We start from the raw sequence: 17,721 nt of genomic DNA, 5'->3' as shown, positions 1-17,721 counted from the left end.
CATGCTTCACAGATCCAGGGTCCCAGGTTCGATTCCCGGCTGGGTCACTGTCTGTGTGGAGTCTGCACGTCCTCCCCCTGTGTGCGTGGGTTTCCTCCGGGTGCTCCGTTTTCCTCCCATAGTCCAAAGATGTGCGGGTTAGGTGGATTGGCCATGCTAAATTGCCCATAGTGTCCTAAAAAAAGTAAGGTTAAGGGGGGGGTTGTTGGGTTACGGGTATAGGGTGGATGCGTGGGTTTGAGTAGGGTGATCATGGCTCGGCACAACACTGAGGGCCGAAGGGCCTGTTCTGTGCTGTGCTGTTCTATGGTTCTATTCTAGGTGTGAAACCAGGAAAGACTTTGCAAAGAATAGTACGCATTTGAAGCTGTCTCTCCAAAGGCTGCGGATATTATAGCAGAGCTGGGATGGACTGGGATAGTTAAAATTTTGTTAGGTAAGATTATCAAGGATTACTTCTACTATGATATAATTGAATGGCGAAACAGGCCCAAGGGACTGAATTGTCTACTCAAATTTTAATGTTGCTATGTAACATGTTCTGTATATTCTGCTCAATTTTTACATGTTTATCACAATCCAACTATTGGTCCTGAAAGAATGTGGAACAGCCAAGTTTCATTTAATAAAGTATCTTAATTTGAGACTAAAAAGAACAAGCACACTTCTCCTGGCTTCAGGCCTGTGTTTGCCACTCCCCATCCTGATGTTCTTCTTGTCCCCACAATGCCAAGGAGAAGGTTAAGACTGGCGGTGGCGTCCCATATCTCACAATACAGACGCTCGTGAAGGGGGAGCTCTTGAACTTGGAAGCTAGCATGGGGCCCACCCCATTGCAGATGGTGAGACGGGAATGAAGACATGAATGAGTGAATAGCCAAATTAATGGGCATGATAGCCTCCGACGAACACAGGATATACTGCTAATGCATTCACCAGTGTCACATAGAAATCTAGAGGTGGTGTAGTCTGGGGGATGTGGTCGAATGCAAATTATCCTCAAATTAATCTTTCTCACACAGGTCTAAGACAAAAGGAGACAGATCCAGCGGCCAGGAAACGCCATCTACCCTTCTGAGGCAGGAACCTCAAAGGACACAGTGTCATCCCATTCCCCACACCCTCCACCAGGCAGACAGACACTCTCATCAGTGGGCATCAGTTCATGAGAAGGTCTCGGGTCACAATCTGGTCAGCACAGCACACCTGAGCAGCTGACAGAGGTTGTGACAACCAGAGACAACCCACTTGGAGATGAGGGGGGTGGGGCAAAGGCATGCTAAGACTCAGGTTAATTACTTGCCTCAACAGTCATCAGCAAGGCAGCAGACACTGGAGCAGCAGGAGGAAAGGAAAATTCTTGCAGATTCCAAAGGCAATGCACACACTGGTAAGGGTGATGCAAGAGACCATCCAGACCATGTGGGTCACCATTTGGCTGTCATGGGTGAGCTTGGCTTTGTCCATTGAAATATAGGTGACACTAATGGAGAACCAACCCCTCCCCCCCCCCCCCCCCCCCCCCCCCAAACTAAAGGTGCTGTTTCGCCTAGTCCACGCTTGTGTGGACCAGAGCTAAATGGTGCCATGGCAAAGTCTCCTAGGTGCAGGCGTTCATTTCTGGGCCTCAGGAAAATTGGGCACCGACATATTTAATTGAGTCTAATGACTCACTTAAATATGTTAATTTGGATCTCGCCCAGCATGGCCATCTCCAGATTGCGGCAACTCGCAAGATTTAACGGCTTTGTCATGTGACCAAGGTGGGCGTGACAAGGACATTCAATCGTGCCCAGAGTTTTGATCCGGCGCCACATGAATCACGTTTGTCTCCAGCTTGTTCCAGGACTTATTGCAGCCGAGTTCCTGAGTTCTATGCATGGAGATAGACCGGCTATGCCAACCTTGGGAGACTGAAGCATCAAGATGCATAGTTGTCTTATTCAGGATAAAGTTTCAGATATTAAAAAAGGATTTTTTAAAAGGGGGATTAAAAGGGGGATTAAAAGGGGGATTTTCACAGTAACTTCATTGCAGTGTTAATGTAAGCCTACTTGTGAGAAGATTATTATTATTAGGAGTAAACATAGAAACTAGAAGATAAAAGCAGGAGAAGGTCATCCAACCCTTCGAATCTGCTCCACCATTCATCACGATCATGACTGATCATCCAACTCAATAGACTAATCCTGCTTTTTCCCCATAATTTTCGATCCCATCGCCTCAAGTGCCATATCTAGCCGCCTCTTGTATGTATTCAATGTCTTGGCCTCAACAACGTCTTGTAGCAATGAATTCCACAGGCTCACCACTCTTTGGGTGAAGAAATGTCTCCTCATCTCTGTCCTAAATTGTCCACCCCAAATCCTCAGATTGTGACCCCTGGTTCTGGACACACCCACCATCGGGAACATCCTCCCTGCATCCACCCTATCTAGTCCTGATAGAATTTTATAAGTCTCTATGAGATCCCCCTTCATTCATCTGAACTCGAGCAAAAACAATCTTAACCCAGTCAATCTCTCCTCACGTTAGTCCCGCCATCCCCATAATCAGCCTGGTGAACCTTCGCTGCACTCCCTCGAGAGCAAGAGCATCCTTCCTCAAAAAGGAGACCAAACTGCACACAATATTATAGGTGTGGCCTCACCAAGGACCTGTATAATTGCAGCAACACATCCCTGCTCTTTTACTCAAAACCTCTCACAATGAAAGCCAACGTACCATTTGCCCTCTTTACCGCCTGCTGCACCTGCATGCTTACCTTCAGCGGCTGGTGCACAAGGACATCCTGGTCCACTGCACAGTCCCCTCTCTCAATTTACAGCCATTCAGGTAGTAGCCTGCCATCTTGTTTTTGCTTCCAAAGTGAATAACCTCACATTTATCCAAATTATACTGCATCTGCCATTGATTTACCCACTCGTCCAACCTACCTATCAAACGCTTTCTGAAAGTCCAAATATGCCACATCGACTGGCTCCCCTTTGTCAACACTACTCATTACATCTTCAAAGAATTTCAATAGATTTGTCAAGCATGATTTCCTCTTCATAAATCCATGTTGACTCTGTCTGATCCTGCCATTGTTTTATAAATGCTCTGCTATAATGGATTCGAGAATTTTCCCCACTACCGAAGTTAGGCTTACAGGTATATAATTCCCTGTTTTCTCTCTACCTCCCTTTTTGAATATCGGCGTGATCTGAGCTACCCTCCCCAATCTGCAGGGACTGCTCCAGAGTCAATAAAATCCTGGAAGATGACCACCACTGCATCCACTATTTCCAGAGCCACTTCTTTAAGTACTCTGGGATGTAGATTAGTAGGCCTGGGGATTTATCAGCCTTCAATTCCATCCATTTCACCAGCACCATTTCTCTAATAATATTGATCTCCCTCCATTCTTCCCTCTCACTAAATCTTGTATTCTCCAACATTCCTGGTATCTGATTTGTGTCCTTTTTTGTGAAGAACAAAAGTATGTATTCAGTTGCTCAGCCATTTCTTTGTCCCCTATTATACATTTCCCTGTTTCGATCTGTAGGAGACCTACATTCATCTTCACCACTCTCTTTCTCTTCACGTACTTATAGAAACTCTTAGTGTCAGTTTTTATGTTCCCTGCAAGCTTACTTTCGTACTGTACTTTCCCCTTCTTACATCAATCCTTTGGTCCTTTTTTGCTGAATTATAAACTGCTCCCAATCCTCAGACCCATTATTTTTCTTGGCCAATCTGTATGCTTCTTCCTTCAATCGGGTACTGTCTCTAATTTCCTCTGTAAGCAATGGATTGGCTCTCTTACCTATTTTGCTTTTGTAACAGATAGGAATAAACAGTTGTTGTAGTTCCTTCATATGTTCCTTGAATGTTTGCCATTGCTTATCCACTGTCATCCCTTTAAGTAACGCCACCCCCCCCCCCCCCCCCCCCCCCCCCCCCCGTTTATCAAGGCCAACTCAGGCCTCATATCTTCATCGTTTCTTTCATCAAGATTCAGCACCGTAGTCTCCGAATCAACTACTTCACTCTCCATCTTGATAAAAAATTCTATCATGTTATTGTCGCTCATCCCCAAGGGGTCTCGCACAGCCAGATTGGTAACAATTCCCTTCTCATTCCACAGTACCCAGTCTAAGATGGCCTGCTCTCCAGTTGGTTCATCCACATATTGATCAAGAAAACCATCCTGTACACTCCAAGAATTCCTCCTCTACATTACTTATAACGTTACTTATTCCCTTATAACATACATCTCTAATTTCCTGTTCAATGCCATTCCCAACATCACCGCAGCAGTTTAGGAGTCTAACCCACTAGTGATTTTTGCCCCTTGGTATTTCTCAACTCTACCCATACAGACTCCATATTGTCAGAGCTAATATCCTTTGTCACTATTGTGATAATTTCCTCATTAACCAGCAATGTCACTCCACCACCTTTCCCTTTTTGCCTGTCCTTCTTAAATACTGAATACCCTGGGACATTCAGTTGCTATCCCTGGTCACCCTGCAGCCATGTCTCCGCAATCCCAATTATATTGCACTGTTTACATCAGTGGAAATTTGAGTGTAACAAATCAAGGGATCAAAAAGCACCTCCTCCCACCCAGCCTCGAATTCTCACCTAGCTTCAAATTCCCAGCTCCCAAAATCACTCTTCGATGTGCCTCACTCTGGATGTGTCACCTCTGCCTCTATGGGAGTGTGCAAAGATCACCGGGAGTGTGCAAATCTCAGGATATCAAATTTTGGTGATCATTTTGATGCAGTGATGATCCACAAACTGGAAGATCAGTGTTTATCCATGAGTGATCCTGAGATATTGAAATTCAGTGCCACAGTGACCTTCAGTGTATCGAGTAGCCACCTCTTCTTAAGGGGCCTAGCTGCTCAGTGACCTCCTCCCTTAAGAGGTAGAATCTTCGACAACACTGCTGTTGCTCTGAAATGAATGTTGAGCTTTGGTTTTCTTCACACAGAAGCTGGTGGGGTTCTACTTTGTACCTTTCTCCTTCATCGCCAAACCGCCTGTCCCCATCCTACAAACCATCCCAGGCTGGAACTCCTGCTGCCCCTCTAGTGGCTGCTGCACGTGGCTGAACCCTCTCCCTCTCTGAGGCTCCCCCTCACTGATGGTCCTAAACCTGAGTGAATGAGGACCTTGGCAGATATATGCATTCAGGGTCAAGTGGTAACTCCAAGGTGGCATTCTAGCAGTATGCACTCACAGCACTTTTTCCTTCTCCTGATTGACATTGCCAATACCCACATTGTTCCACTCTCCATACCAAGCCACGCTAGGATTCATAAACGCTGTTTCTTGGAGCCAGACTGACGTCCCATTAACTCACCAGTTCCTTGCATCTGGGGGATCTCTTGAAGCTCCAGTGCCCCAAGCATTCTGTTAATTGCTTATTTAACAGGCTTAATTGCCTTCACCCATGTGTGAACACAAGTACAAGCTGTACCAGCCTCCCCGAACAGGCGCCGGAATGTGGCAACTAGGGTTTTTTCCACAGTAACTTAATTTGAAGCCTACCTATGACAATAAGCGATTTTCATTTCATTCACAAGTGAGGACCTCCTGCCAAGCCACCTATCCTTTAAAATATCTTGTCGCAACTTCAAGGCACCTTCCATCCTGATATTCCACCCCCTCCCGCTTCCCAGCCCATCAAGAAAGGGCCAGGAAAATTCAGCCCACTATCTCTGGATTTAAAGGGATAACCTGTGTATCAAAAGCAGAGGAGCAAAACCTTATTTTTTGTCACAGAAGATCAATTGAACTTTTAGTTCTGTATTATCCATAATTTGACATTGAAATTTAATTGCAAATTAACTCGGGTGGTAAATATTACAAAATATAAACTGAGGGCCTCAGAGTTCCAACTGTTTGCCACAGTTGAAAAACCATAATTTCAGCAGAAGATCCACAAGCAGGGAGAAATCTGTGCACATTTCCATGAATCTTCTGTCAATGTTATTGTAATGATGGGGAGAACCCTGTGGAAATTAATGAAGTGCCATTTTCACCTCCATTTTCCTAACATTGTAAACGTATCAGGACACATATGACTCACAAGAATGTCAATGTTATTTCCATGTCAATTTGAATTTGTTGATTTGCAAGTGTACTTCAATGTAGTTTCCAAAAATTCAAAAGTTACATCATCTATACCGCCTTTCTAAAATAATTAGACTAACTCAGTTGTATTTTTAATTCTGATCAGTTATTCTGTGATGAAAGAGGAGGGTTTACTTTCTACAAATATATTACAAATCATTACATACCCAATAATTAATAGGACGGAATGGATTAAATTATTATTTTTGTAAGTCTGGCATCAGCACAAGATGATGAATCTAAGATCAATCCAACTCCTTAAAAAAATCCATTATATTTGACAGTTCAGGAAACCTCACATGGAGTGTGAGTGGCTGATAGAATGTAGTAGGTTCATAGTCAGGATGCCCAAATGACAATTACAAACAGGGGGAGAAGGTTTTAATTCCTCCTCAGACACTCAAAGAATAATTCAGTCATTTATTTTTACCTTCCAAGTCTTCTTTATCAAAATGCGATTTCTGAATGGTGCACAGTCCCCCTCTGTCCACCACTGCTTCTTCATCATTTCTCTAAAATGTAAAAAGTAACAAAAAGCTCCTTAATTCCTCAATATTTGAAGTATCTACAACCAACTTGATTTCGGTCTTCTTTAAATGTACTATCATTATAAAGATTAGACATTTCATATTTATACTTATTGTCCAAGGTCTTACAGAATGACAAAATGACTGTATTAAATGACAAGAATCTTTGCATAGAATTTACAGTGCAGAAGGAGGCCATTCGGCCCATCGAGGCTGCACCAGCTCTTGGAAAGAGCACCCTTCCAAACCGCACACCTCCACCCTATCCCCATAACCCAGTAACCCCACCCAACACGAAGGGCAATTTTGGACACTAAGGGCAATTTAGCATGGCCAATCCACCTAACCTGCACATCTTTGGACTGTGGGAGGAAACCGGTGCACCCAGAAGAAACCCACGCACACACGGGGAGAACATGCAGACTGCGCACAGATAGTGACCCAAGCGGGGAATCGAACCTGGGACCCTGGAGCTGTGAAGCAATTGTGCTAACCACTATGCTATCGTGCTGCCCACTTTCACACAGAACAAGAAGCAGATTCGCTCAGGAGACATTACAATGGTCAAACTTTTACTTATTGCAAAACAAGTCTTTCAGAATCATACACTGCAGTACAATTTTCTCAATGGCATCACTTTCAACCATAAATACTGCCCCTTTCAGCCCAACTTCCCTGAACATTTTATTACCACCAATGGCCCAACTTTCCTCCATACTGTAACACCAACCAATGGCCCAACTTTTCTCCATACTGTAACCCCACCAAATGGCCCAACTTCCCTCCATACTGTAGTCGCACCCATTGGTTCAATTTCCTTCCATATTGTAGCCCCACTCACTAGTTCAACTTCCCTCCGAATTGTAGCTCTACCCATTGGTTCAGTTTCTCTCCATACCGATCCCTCTCATAGCCCAACCTTCCTCCATACTGTAATCCCACATTGGCCCAACTTCCCTCCATTCTGTAACTTCCTGAATGAATCAAATTCTATCACGGGGCGGCATAAGACCATAAGACATAGGAGTGGAAGTAAGGCCATTCGACCCATCGAGTCCACTCCGCCATTCAATCATGGCTGATGGGCATTTCAACTCCACCTACCAGCATTCTCCCCGTAGCCCTTAATTCCTCGCGACATCAAGAATTTATCTATCTCTGCCTTGAAGCCATTTAGCGTCCCGGCCTCCACTGCACTCCGCGGCAATGAATTCCACAGGCCCACCACTCTCTGGCTGAAGAAATGTCTCCGCATTTCTGTTCTGAATTTACCCCCTCTAATTCTAAGGCTGTGCCCACGGGTCCTCGTCTCCTTGCCTAACGGAAACAGTTTCTTTGCGTCCACCCTTTCTAAGCCATCTTGTAAGTTTCTGTCAGATCTCCCCTTAACCTTCTAAACTCCAATGAATACAATCCCAGGATCCTCAGCCGTTCCTCATATGTTAGACCCGCCATTCCAGGGATCATCCGTGTGACTCTCCGCTGGACACGCTCCAGTGCCAGTATGTCCTTCCTGAGATGTGGGGCCCAAAACTGGACACAGTACTCCAAATGGGGCCTAACCAGAGCCTTATAAAGGCTCAGTAGCACATCGCTGCTTTTATATTCCAACCCTCTTGAGATAAATGACAACATTGCATTCGCTTTCTTAATCACGGATTCAACCTGCATGTTTACCTTTAGGGAATCCTCGACTAGCACTCCCAGATCCCTTTGTACTTTGACTTTATGAATTTTCTCACCGTTTAGAAAGTAGTCTATGCTTGGATTCTTTTTTCCAAAGTGCAAGACCTCACATTTTCTCACGTTGAATTGCATCAGCCATTTCCTGCACCACTCTCCCAAACTGTCTAGATCCTTCTGCAGCCTCCCCACTTCCTCAGCACTACCTGCCTGACCACCTAACTTCGTATCATCGGCAAACTTCGCTAGAATGCCCCCAGTCCCTTCATCCAGATCATTAATATATATGGTGAACAGCTGCGGCCCCAACACTGAACCATGTGGGACACCGCTGGTCACCGGCTGCCATTCCGAAAAAGAACCTTTTATCCCAACTCTCTGCCTTCTGTCAGACAGCCAATCCTCAACCCATGCCAGTAGCTCACCTCGAACACCATGGGCCCTCACCTTACTCAGCAGCCTCCTGTGTGGCACCTTATCAAAGGCCTTTTGGAAATCCAGATAGACCACATCCACAGGGTTTCCCTGGTCTAACCTACTTGTCACCTCCTCAAAGAATTCTAACAGGTTCGTCAGGCACGACCTCCCCTTACTAAATCCATGTTGACTTGTTCTAATCCGACCCTGCTCTTCCAAGAATTTAGAAATCTCATCCTTAACGATCGATTCTAGAATTTTACCAACAACCGAGGTTAGGCTAATTGGCCTATAATTTTCCATCTTTTGTCTTGATCCTTTCTTGAACAAGGGGGTTACAACAGCGATCTTCCAATCATCCGGGACTTTCCCTGACTCCAGTAATTTTTGAAAGATCTCAACCAACGCTTCCGCTATTTCTTCAGCCACCTCCCTCAGAACTCTAGGATGTAGCCCATCGGGGCCAGGATATTTGTCAATTTTAAGACCTTTTAGCTTTTTTAGCACCATCTCTTTTGTAATGGCAACCATACTCAACTCAGCCCCCTGACCCTTTATCATTTTTGGGATATTACTCATGTCTTCCACTGTGAAGACAGACGCAAAGTACTTATTAAGTTCTCCAGCCATTTCCTCGTCTCCCATCACTAGCCTTCCAGAATCAGTTTGAATTGGCCCAATGTCTACTTTGGCCTGTCGTTTGTTTCTTATGTATTGAAAGAAACTTTTACTATCATTTCTTATATTACTGGCTAGCCTGCCTTCATATTTGATCCTCTCCTTCCTTATTTGTCTCTTTGTTAACCTCTGTTTGTTTTTGTAGCCTTCCCAATCTTCTGATTTCCCAGTGCTTTTGGCCACTTTATAGGATCTCTCTTTTTCTTTGATACATTTCCTGACCTCCTTTGTCAGCCATGGCTGTCTAATTCCTTCCCGGATAATCTTTCTTTTCTTGGGGATGAACCTCTGTACAGTGTCCTCAATTATGCATACAAACTCCTGCCATTTTTGCTCTACTGTCTTCCCCACTAGGGTCTGCTTCCAGTCGATTTTCGCCAGTTCCTCTCTCATGCCCTCGTAATTACCTTTATTTAACTGTAACACCATTACATCCAATTTTGCCTTCTCTCTTTCAAACTGCAGACTGAACTCAACCATATTATGATCGCTGCTTCCTAAGTGTTCCCTTACTTTAAGATCTTTTATAAAGTCTGGTTCATTACATAGCACTAGGTCCAGAATAGCCTGCTGTCTTGTGGGCTCCATGACAAGCTGTTCCAAAAAGCCATCTTGTAAGCATTCCATGAATTCCTTTTCTTTGGATCCACTGGCTACGTTATTTACCCAATCCACCTGCATATTGAAGTCCCCCATGATCACCGTGACCTTGCCTTTCTGACATGCCTTTTCTATTTCCCGGTACATGTTGCGCCCCTGGTCCTGACCACTGTTAGGAGGTCTGTACATAACTCCCATTATGGTTTTTTTTGCCTTTGTGGTTCCTCAATTCTACCCACACAGACTCCACATCATCCGACCCTATGTCGTTTAGTGCCATAGATTTAATTTTGTTCTTAACTAACAAGGCAACCCCACCCCCTCGGCCCACCTCCCTGTCTTTTCGATAGGTTGTATATCCTTGGATGTTTAACTGCCAGTCCTGAACCCCCTGCAGCCATGTCTCTGTGATGCCTACCACATCATAATCTTTCACGATGATCTGTGCCATTAGTTCGTCTACTTTGTTACAAATACTACGAGCATTCAGGTAAAGTGCCTTAATGCTAACTTTCTTATCATTACAGATATTGGAAGTCCTAAGATGTCCAAAGTTATCCTTCCTTTTTGTTGCATTCCTAGTCTGCCTCAAGCTTAAATCCACCTGCCTACATGTTATCCTCCTGCGTATCTTGCCATTTAACTCCATGCTCCCTGTCGCTTTCACTTTCCCTTCCCCCCAACTCAGAAGTTTAAAGTCCTACTGACCACCCTATTTATCCTCTTCGCTAGAACACTGGTTCCAGATCGGTTCAGGTGGAGACCGTCCCAACGGTACAGGTCCCCCCGGTTCCAAAACTGATGCCAATGTCCCATGAAGTGGAATCCCTCTTTCCCACACCAATCCCTTAGCCACATGTTTACTTCCCTAATTTTCTTATCCCTATGCCAATTGGCACGTAGCTCGGGCAGTAATCCGGAGATTATGACCCTTGAGGACCTGTATTTCAATTTTCTTCCTAGTGCTTGATAGTCCCCGAACAGGTCCTCCACCCTAGCTTTACCTATGTTGTTAGTCCCAACGTGGACCACAACAACTGGATCCTCCCCCTCCCGCTCCAATATCCTTTCAAGCCGGTCAGAGATGTCCCGCACCCTGGCACCGGGCAGGCAACACACCATGCGAGACTCCCGATCCGGCTTGCATAGGATACTATCTGTCCCCCTAATTATAGAATCCCCTATAACAACTACTTGTCTTTTTACTCCCCCCTCTTGAATGGCCTTCTGCACCATGGTACCGTGGTCAGCTGGCTCATCCTGTCCAGAGCCCTTTTCCTCATCCATACAGGGAGCAAGAGTCTCATACTCTTGGTGACACAGTGGTGAGCATTGCTGCCTCACAGCATCAGGGACCTGGATTCGAATCTGACCTTGGGTGACTATATGTGTGGAATTTGTATAGTCTTCCCATGTCTGCATGGGTTTCCTCCAGGCACTCTGGTTCCCTCTCATGGTCCAAAGATGTGCAGGTTAATAATAATTACATTAACATGGCGATGAAGTTACTGTGAAAAGCCCCTAGTCACCATATTCCACCACCTGTTTGGGTACACAGAGGGAGAATTCAGAATGTCTAATTCACCTAACAGCACGCCTTTCGGGACTTGTGGGAGGAAACTGGAGCACCCGGGAGAAACCCACGCAGACACAGAAAGAACGTGCAGATTCCGCACAGACAGTGACCCAAGCCGGGAATTGTACCTGGGTCCCTGGAGTGCTAACCACTGTGCTACCATTAGGCTATGCTAAATTGCCCCGAGGAGGGGTTAGAGGGATAGGGTGGGGCATTGGATCTATGTAGGATGCTCATTCAGAGGGCCAGTGCAGACTTGCTAAGCTGAATGGCCTCCTTCTGCACTGTAAGGATTCTATGATACAATTACCGCATCCAACAGCCCAACCTCCCTCCATATTCTATGCAGGCAGTAGGGCCAATCTCAACACCCAAAGCTGTGGGTGACCGGCAGCTCAACTTGGAGAGGTGGGCACTGGCAATAAAGAGGAGAGACTGTGAAGGTCCCTCCTTGTGAGATTTCTTAAATCGTTATAAGTAAGTGTGGCCACACCTACCAGGCCATTAGTGTGGAAGCAAAAACCATCCACAGGATTCCCTTCGGTTTCAGTTGTGGCCCTCTGGCACCCGTGGCTCTGGGGCAGATTAAAGAAGGCCTCACTGGTCCCCCAGCCTGATGCCATACCTGATGCCATCACCAATGTGCTCCAAAGTGGGCACTTAAGAATAAAATACCCACCCCGGCAGACGAGTAACCAGTGCCAGACAAATGCCAGCTCCAGCAAGATAACTGATGAAAGATTTCCTAATTTTTCTCCCAATCCCACCACCAAACCTGTCTCCACAGGAAATTTGGCCAATTGGATAAGTAACTGGCTATCACATAGAAGACAGAGGGTGGTAATGGATGGAAAATTTTCAGACAGGAGACCAATTACCAGCGGTGTACCACAGGGATCAGTGTTGGGTCCTCTGTTATTTGTGATTATAATCAAGGACTTGGAGGAGGGGGCTGAAGGGTGGGTCAGTAAATTTGCTGATGACACCAAGATAGGTGGAGTAGTGGATGAGATGGAGGGCTGTTGTAGGCTGCAAAGAGACATTGATAGGATGCAGAGCTGGGCCGAAAAATGGCAGATGGCATTTAACCCTGATAAGTGCGAGGTGATTCTTTTTGATAGAAAAAAAATTGAATGCAGATTACAGGGTCAACAGCAGGGTTCTAAGGAATGTGGAGGAACAGAGAGATCTTGGGGTTCATGTCCACAGATCTCTGAAGGTTGCCACTCAAGTGGATAGAGCAGTGAAGAAGGCTTATATAGTATGTTAGCGTTTATTAACAGGGGGCTTGAGTTTAAGACCACGGGGGTTATGGTGCAACTGTACATGACCCTGGTGAGACCACATTTGGTGTATTGTCTGCAATTCTGGTCACCTCACTACAGGAAGGATGTGGAGGCATTGGAAAGGGTGCAAAGGAGATTTACCAGGATGCTGTTTCGTTTGCAGGATAGGTCTTATGAGGAAAGGTTGAGGGAGCTCGGGCTTTTCTCTTTGGAGCGGAGGAGGATGAGAGGCGACTTAATGGAGGATTATAAGATGATGAGGGGGATAGAGTGGACGTTCAGAGACTATTTCCTCGAGAGGATGCAGCTGTTACAAGGGGGCATATCTATAAGATTCAGGGTGGGAGATATAGGAGGGATATCTGAGGTAGGTTCTTTACTCAGAGTGGTTAGGGTGTGGAATGGACTGCCTGCTGTGATAGTGAAGTCGGACACTTTAGGAACTTTCAAGCGGTTATTGGATAGGCACATGGAGCACACCAGAATGACAAGGAGTGGGATAGCTTGATCTTGGTTTCGAACAATGCTCGGCACATCATCAAGGGCCGAAGGGCCTGTTCTGTGCTGTACTGTTCTATGTTCTATGACCAGGAAGATTCCACCCAATGGGAGCAGAGAGCCTTATAGGTCAATGCCAGCAGTATTGTCCAGAGTTCCTGGATGCAATGCCAATAGAAGTCCAAGTACATCACACAAGTGATCAAGGTTAGTGTGTGTGTGTATCTTCAAATTTACAAGCCTCACACATTGCTCAAAGCACTATAAATCCATCTGTCACTTGGCAACAATCGCTATCAATCATGACTCATACTCAACATATGTAGGTAGCACTACTGCAAGCCTCATACCCTGCACACTCTGCCTGTATGCAATCATGACATACAGTACCCATACACACCGTATCATAGTCTTCTTTACAGAACACAGTAGCAGCACACAACAGAAGGCTACTGCAGCCAAACAAGGAAGGGACAAGCACAAATGCATGTGTTCATCATGGTGCAAATGTCGGTGCGTCCCACCATTGGAACGACCATGACTGAGGGCACAGTCAGCTGTCGGGCTGACTTATCACGGAACCTTTCTGATTCCCCAGCTGAGTATGTAAATATGTCCTTTGCTTCCCTCTACCAAGAATCCTAACCTTACACCTTTCCCCTTCAGATACCCAAGTCATGCTACCTCACCAGGCAGCTGTGCAGGAATGTGAAATTAAAGAGGAAGAAGAGAATCACATTCTCAGTTAACAGCCCACATACTGGTCCTGTGTATAGAGGGCAGCAAATAGATGGTATCTGCAAAAAGCAAGACACAGGGCACAAGCACACCAATTCTGTTGGAGAGCACACCGATGCACTGACAAGCTTTCCAGAAAGTCAGCAGTTACTGTTCAAGACCATGGAGAATTCCAAAGCAAACTTGGCACAAGCTTTTTATCAGAATTTAAAGCCCAGCCTTTCTTGGTGTGAAAATGATGGCCAACTCCATGTTCACTCAACCATGATGCAATGTCTGATGGTTCATGATTCAGCTTCAATTGCAGCACATACAGAAACCATATATCGTCTTGAGTGCAGCAGTGGAAGCCCAGACTGAAGTCAAACAGGCCCAGGTTGCTACCAACATAGGTACAAACTGTTTCCAGCATTGCTGCAGGTAGCACTGTGCAAAGGGGCTTCTAGGGTCTCCCAGCAGTCCAGCGATCTGACCTCCAACAGATTATTAGAATTGCTGAGTCACCAAACCAGGGAAGTGGCAGAAGCTCTATGGAGCAAGAACCTGCTGCCTCTCTCAGGAAGATAACATTTGGCCTCTTGAGAATTACCAATCCACCAATGCATTTGCTGTTTCCTCTCAGTCAGCCAGGCTGCTGCCACCCATGTTGAAATGGTTTAGTTCAAAGTCAGTCTTCTGGAGACAGCTCTCAAAGGCCATTTACAGTCTCCTCCTCTAAAGGTCAGCAGCCTTTTATCAGCCTGATACGACCATCAATTCACTCAAGACACGAGAGGAAGTAAACTGTGGCTTTAATAGACTTACAACTGAGCCTGCCTGCGACCAGAAGAACTGAGGGCAGACTCACAAGACCGCAGCACTTTAAACTTCCGGTAGTGGGAGGGGCCATGGGCGGAGCCATGGGCGGAGCCAAGGGTGGAGCCCTGTACAAGCTCCTCATCTCCCCCGTGGGCAGAGCCGTGCAACGGCTCACAGACGGAGCCCACAGGGACACAGTGATACACAGTGTGAATTATGCCTTATACATTCACCACATTCACCCCCTGTAAAAAAAATCAAGTCTGGCGGGGGTGACGGGTCTACAGATTGAGCCGGTCCGGTGGCCAAGTCGTCCGCTGGGATCGGCGGAGCACTGGGGTTGCAGCCGCTTCAGATGGCTGTGTGTTGACGGGCGGCGTGGATCTGAGGGTGGACACCAGGGGTGGTTCGTTCAGAGCTTCGTTCCTGACCGGTGCGACGGGCGAAGGGGAGCGCAGGAAATCTGTAGGCGTAGGGGGTCGGGTGGGGTATAGTGTGAGGGATACCTCGGCGGTGGTGGTGGTGGTGGTGGATCCTGCAGACGCCAGGTCCCGGAGGGAAACGGTGTCCTGACAGCCGTCGGGCTGTTCTATAAAGGTGTAGTGTGGGTTTGAGTGTAGCAGTAGTACCCTCTCTACCAGTGGGTCCGTTTTACGTGTCCGGACGTGCTTCCGCAGGAGAACCGGGCTCGGTGTTCTCAACCAAGATGGTAGCGAAGCCCCCGTGGTAGTGCCCCTAGGTAAAAAAAATAATAATTTGTGAGGGGTCTGATTAGTGGTCGTACACAGGAGGGACCTAATTGCATGGAGCGCGTCGGGGAGGACCTCCTGCCAGTGGGAGTCGGGAGATTCCTGAACTGTAGGGTCAGTAGGACGGTCTTCCAGACCGTTGCGTTCTCACTCTCCACCTGCCTGTTCCCCCTGGGGTTATAGCTGGTAGTCCTGCTCGAGGCGATGCCCTTGTCGAGCAGGTACTGACGCAGCCCGTCGCTCATGAAGGACGAACCCCTGTCGCTGTGGACGTAGCTGGGGAAGCCGAACAGGGTGAAGACACTGTGCAGGGCTCTGATGACTGTCTGGGAGGTCATATCGGGGCACGGGATAGCAAACGGAAAACAGGAGAATCCGTCTATGACGTTGAGGAAGTACACATTACGATTGGTCGAGGGGAGGGGCCCTTTGAAATCGATGCTCAGTCGTCCAAAGGGCCGAGAAGCCTTTACCAGGTGGGTCTTGTCTGGTCTATAGAAGTGCGGTTTGCACCCCGCACAGATCGGGCAATTCCTGGTGATGGCTTTTACCTCCTCGGTGGAGAAAGGCAGAGTTCGGGCTTTGATGTAGTGGGCGAGCCGGGTGACCCCCGGGTGGCAGAGGTCATTGTGGATAGCCATTAATCGGTCGTATTGCGCACTGGCGCATGTGCCGCGGGACGGGACTCGTTGAGCTTCCCCGGCCAATATATGATGTCATAATTATAGGTGGAGAGTTCGATCCTCCACCTCAAGATTTTATCGTTTTTTATTTTGCCCCATTGCGAGTTGTCGAACATGAAGGCAACCGATCTCTGGTCGGTGATGAGGGTGAACCTCCTACCTGTGAGGTAGTGCCTCCAGTGCCGTATGGCTTCCACAATGGCTTGAGCTTCTTTTTCGACTGAGGAGTGTCGATGTTCTGAAGCGGAGAGGGTTCGGGAGAAGAAAGCTACTGGTCTCCCTGCCTGGTTCAGAGTGGCAGCGAGAGCGACCTCTGAGGCGTCGCTCTCCACCTGAAAGGGGACAGATTCATCCACCGCCTACATGGCGGCTTTGGCGATGTCCTCGTTGATGCAGTTGAAGGCCTGGCGGGCCTCGGCTGACAGTGGGAAGTGTGTGGTCTCAAATAGCGGGCGGGCTTTGTCCGCATACTGGGGGACCCACTGGGCGTAATAGGAGAAAAATCCAAGGCACCTCGAGGGCCCTGGAACAGTGAGGGAGAAGGAGTTGTAAGAGTCACGCATACGAGGCACACGGTCTGGGTCAGGCCCCAGGACCCAGTTTTCCACGACGTAGCCGAGGATGGCTAGTCTGGTTGTGCGGAAAACGCATTTCTCCTTATTGTATGTGAGGTTGAGTTTCTGGGCGGTTTGGAGAAATCGGTGGAGGTTGGCGTTGTGGTCCTGCTGGTCATGGCCGCAGATGGTGACGTTATCCAAATACCGAAACGTGGCCCGCAGCCCGTACTGGTCCACCATTCGGTCCATTGCTCATTGGAACACTGAAACCCCATTCGTGACGCCAAAGGGGACCCGGAGGAAATGGTAGAGGCGGCCATCTGCCTCGAACGCCGTGTAGTGGCGGTCCTCTGGGCAGATTGGGAGCTGGTGGTATGCAGACTTCAGATCCACCGTGGAGAAGATGTGGTACTGGGTGATCTGGTTGACCATGTCTGCAATTCGGGGGAGGGGGTAGGCATCGAGGTGCGCAAACCGGTTAATGGTCTGGCAGTAATCAACCACCATCCTGAACTTTTCCCCGGTCTCGACGACCACCACCTGAGCTCTCCAGGGGTTGTTACTGGCCTCTATGACTCCCTCCCATAGGAGCCGCTGGACTTCGGCTCTGATAAATACCCTGTCCTGCAGGCTATACCGCCTGCTGTGAGTGGTTACGGATAAGCAGTTAGCAGTGAGATTAGCGAAGAGTGGAGGGGGGTCGATTTTTAGAGTCGCTAAGCTGCATATAGTGAGAGGGGGTAGGGGTCCGCCGAAGCGGAGTGTGAGGCTTCTAAGATTGCATTGAAAATCAAGCCCGAGT

At 47.3% G+C, this 17,721-nt stretch overlaps 1 protein-coding gene across 3 annotated transcripts in view; it reads right to left on the bottom strand.

The window, feature by feature from the left end:
• Window positions 1–17,721, bottom strand: part of LOC119961978 (sodium-driven chloride bicarbonate exchanger-like) — a 466,097-nt gene that overhangs the window by 389,761 nt on the left and 58,615 nt on the right. For all 3 annotated transcript variants that reach the window (XM_038789664.1, XM_038789662.1, XM_038789663.1), the window contains exon 2: window positions 6,560–6,641. In XM_038789664.1, coding sequence (XP_038645592.1) covers window positions 6,560–6,641 — 82 coding nt within the window. The remainder of the gene's footprint in view (window positions 1–6,559; window positions 6,642–17,721) is intronic.

The sequence above is a fragment of the Scyliorhinus canicula genome, chromosome 2 (assembly GCF_902713615.1).
Source record: "Scyliorhinus canicula chromosome 2, sScyCan1.1, whole genome shotgun sequence".
NCBI lineage: Eukaryota > Metazoa > Chordata > Chondrichthyes > Carcharhiniformes > Scyliorhinidae > Scyliorhinus > Scyliorhinus canicula.
The sequence above is the reverse complement of the archived record's forward strand: the minus strand, read 5'-3'. Positions and strand labels throughout refer to the sequence as shown.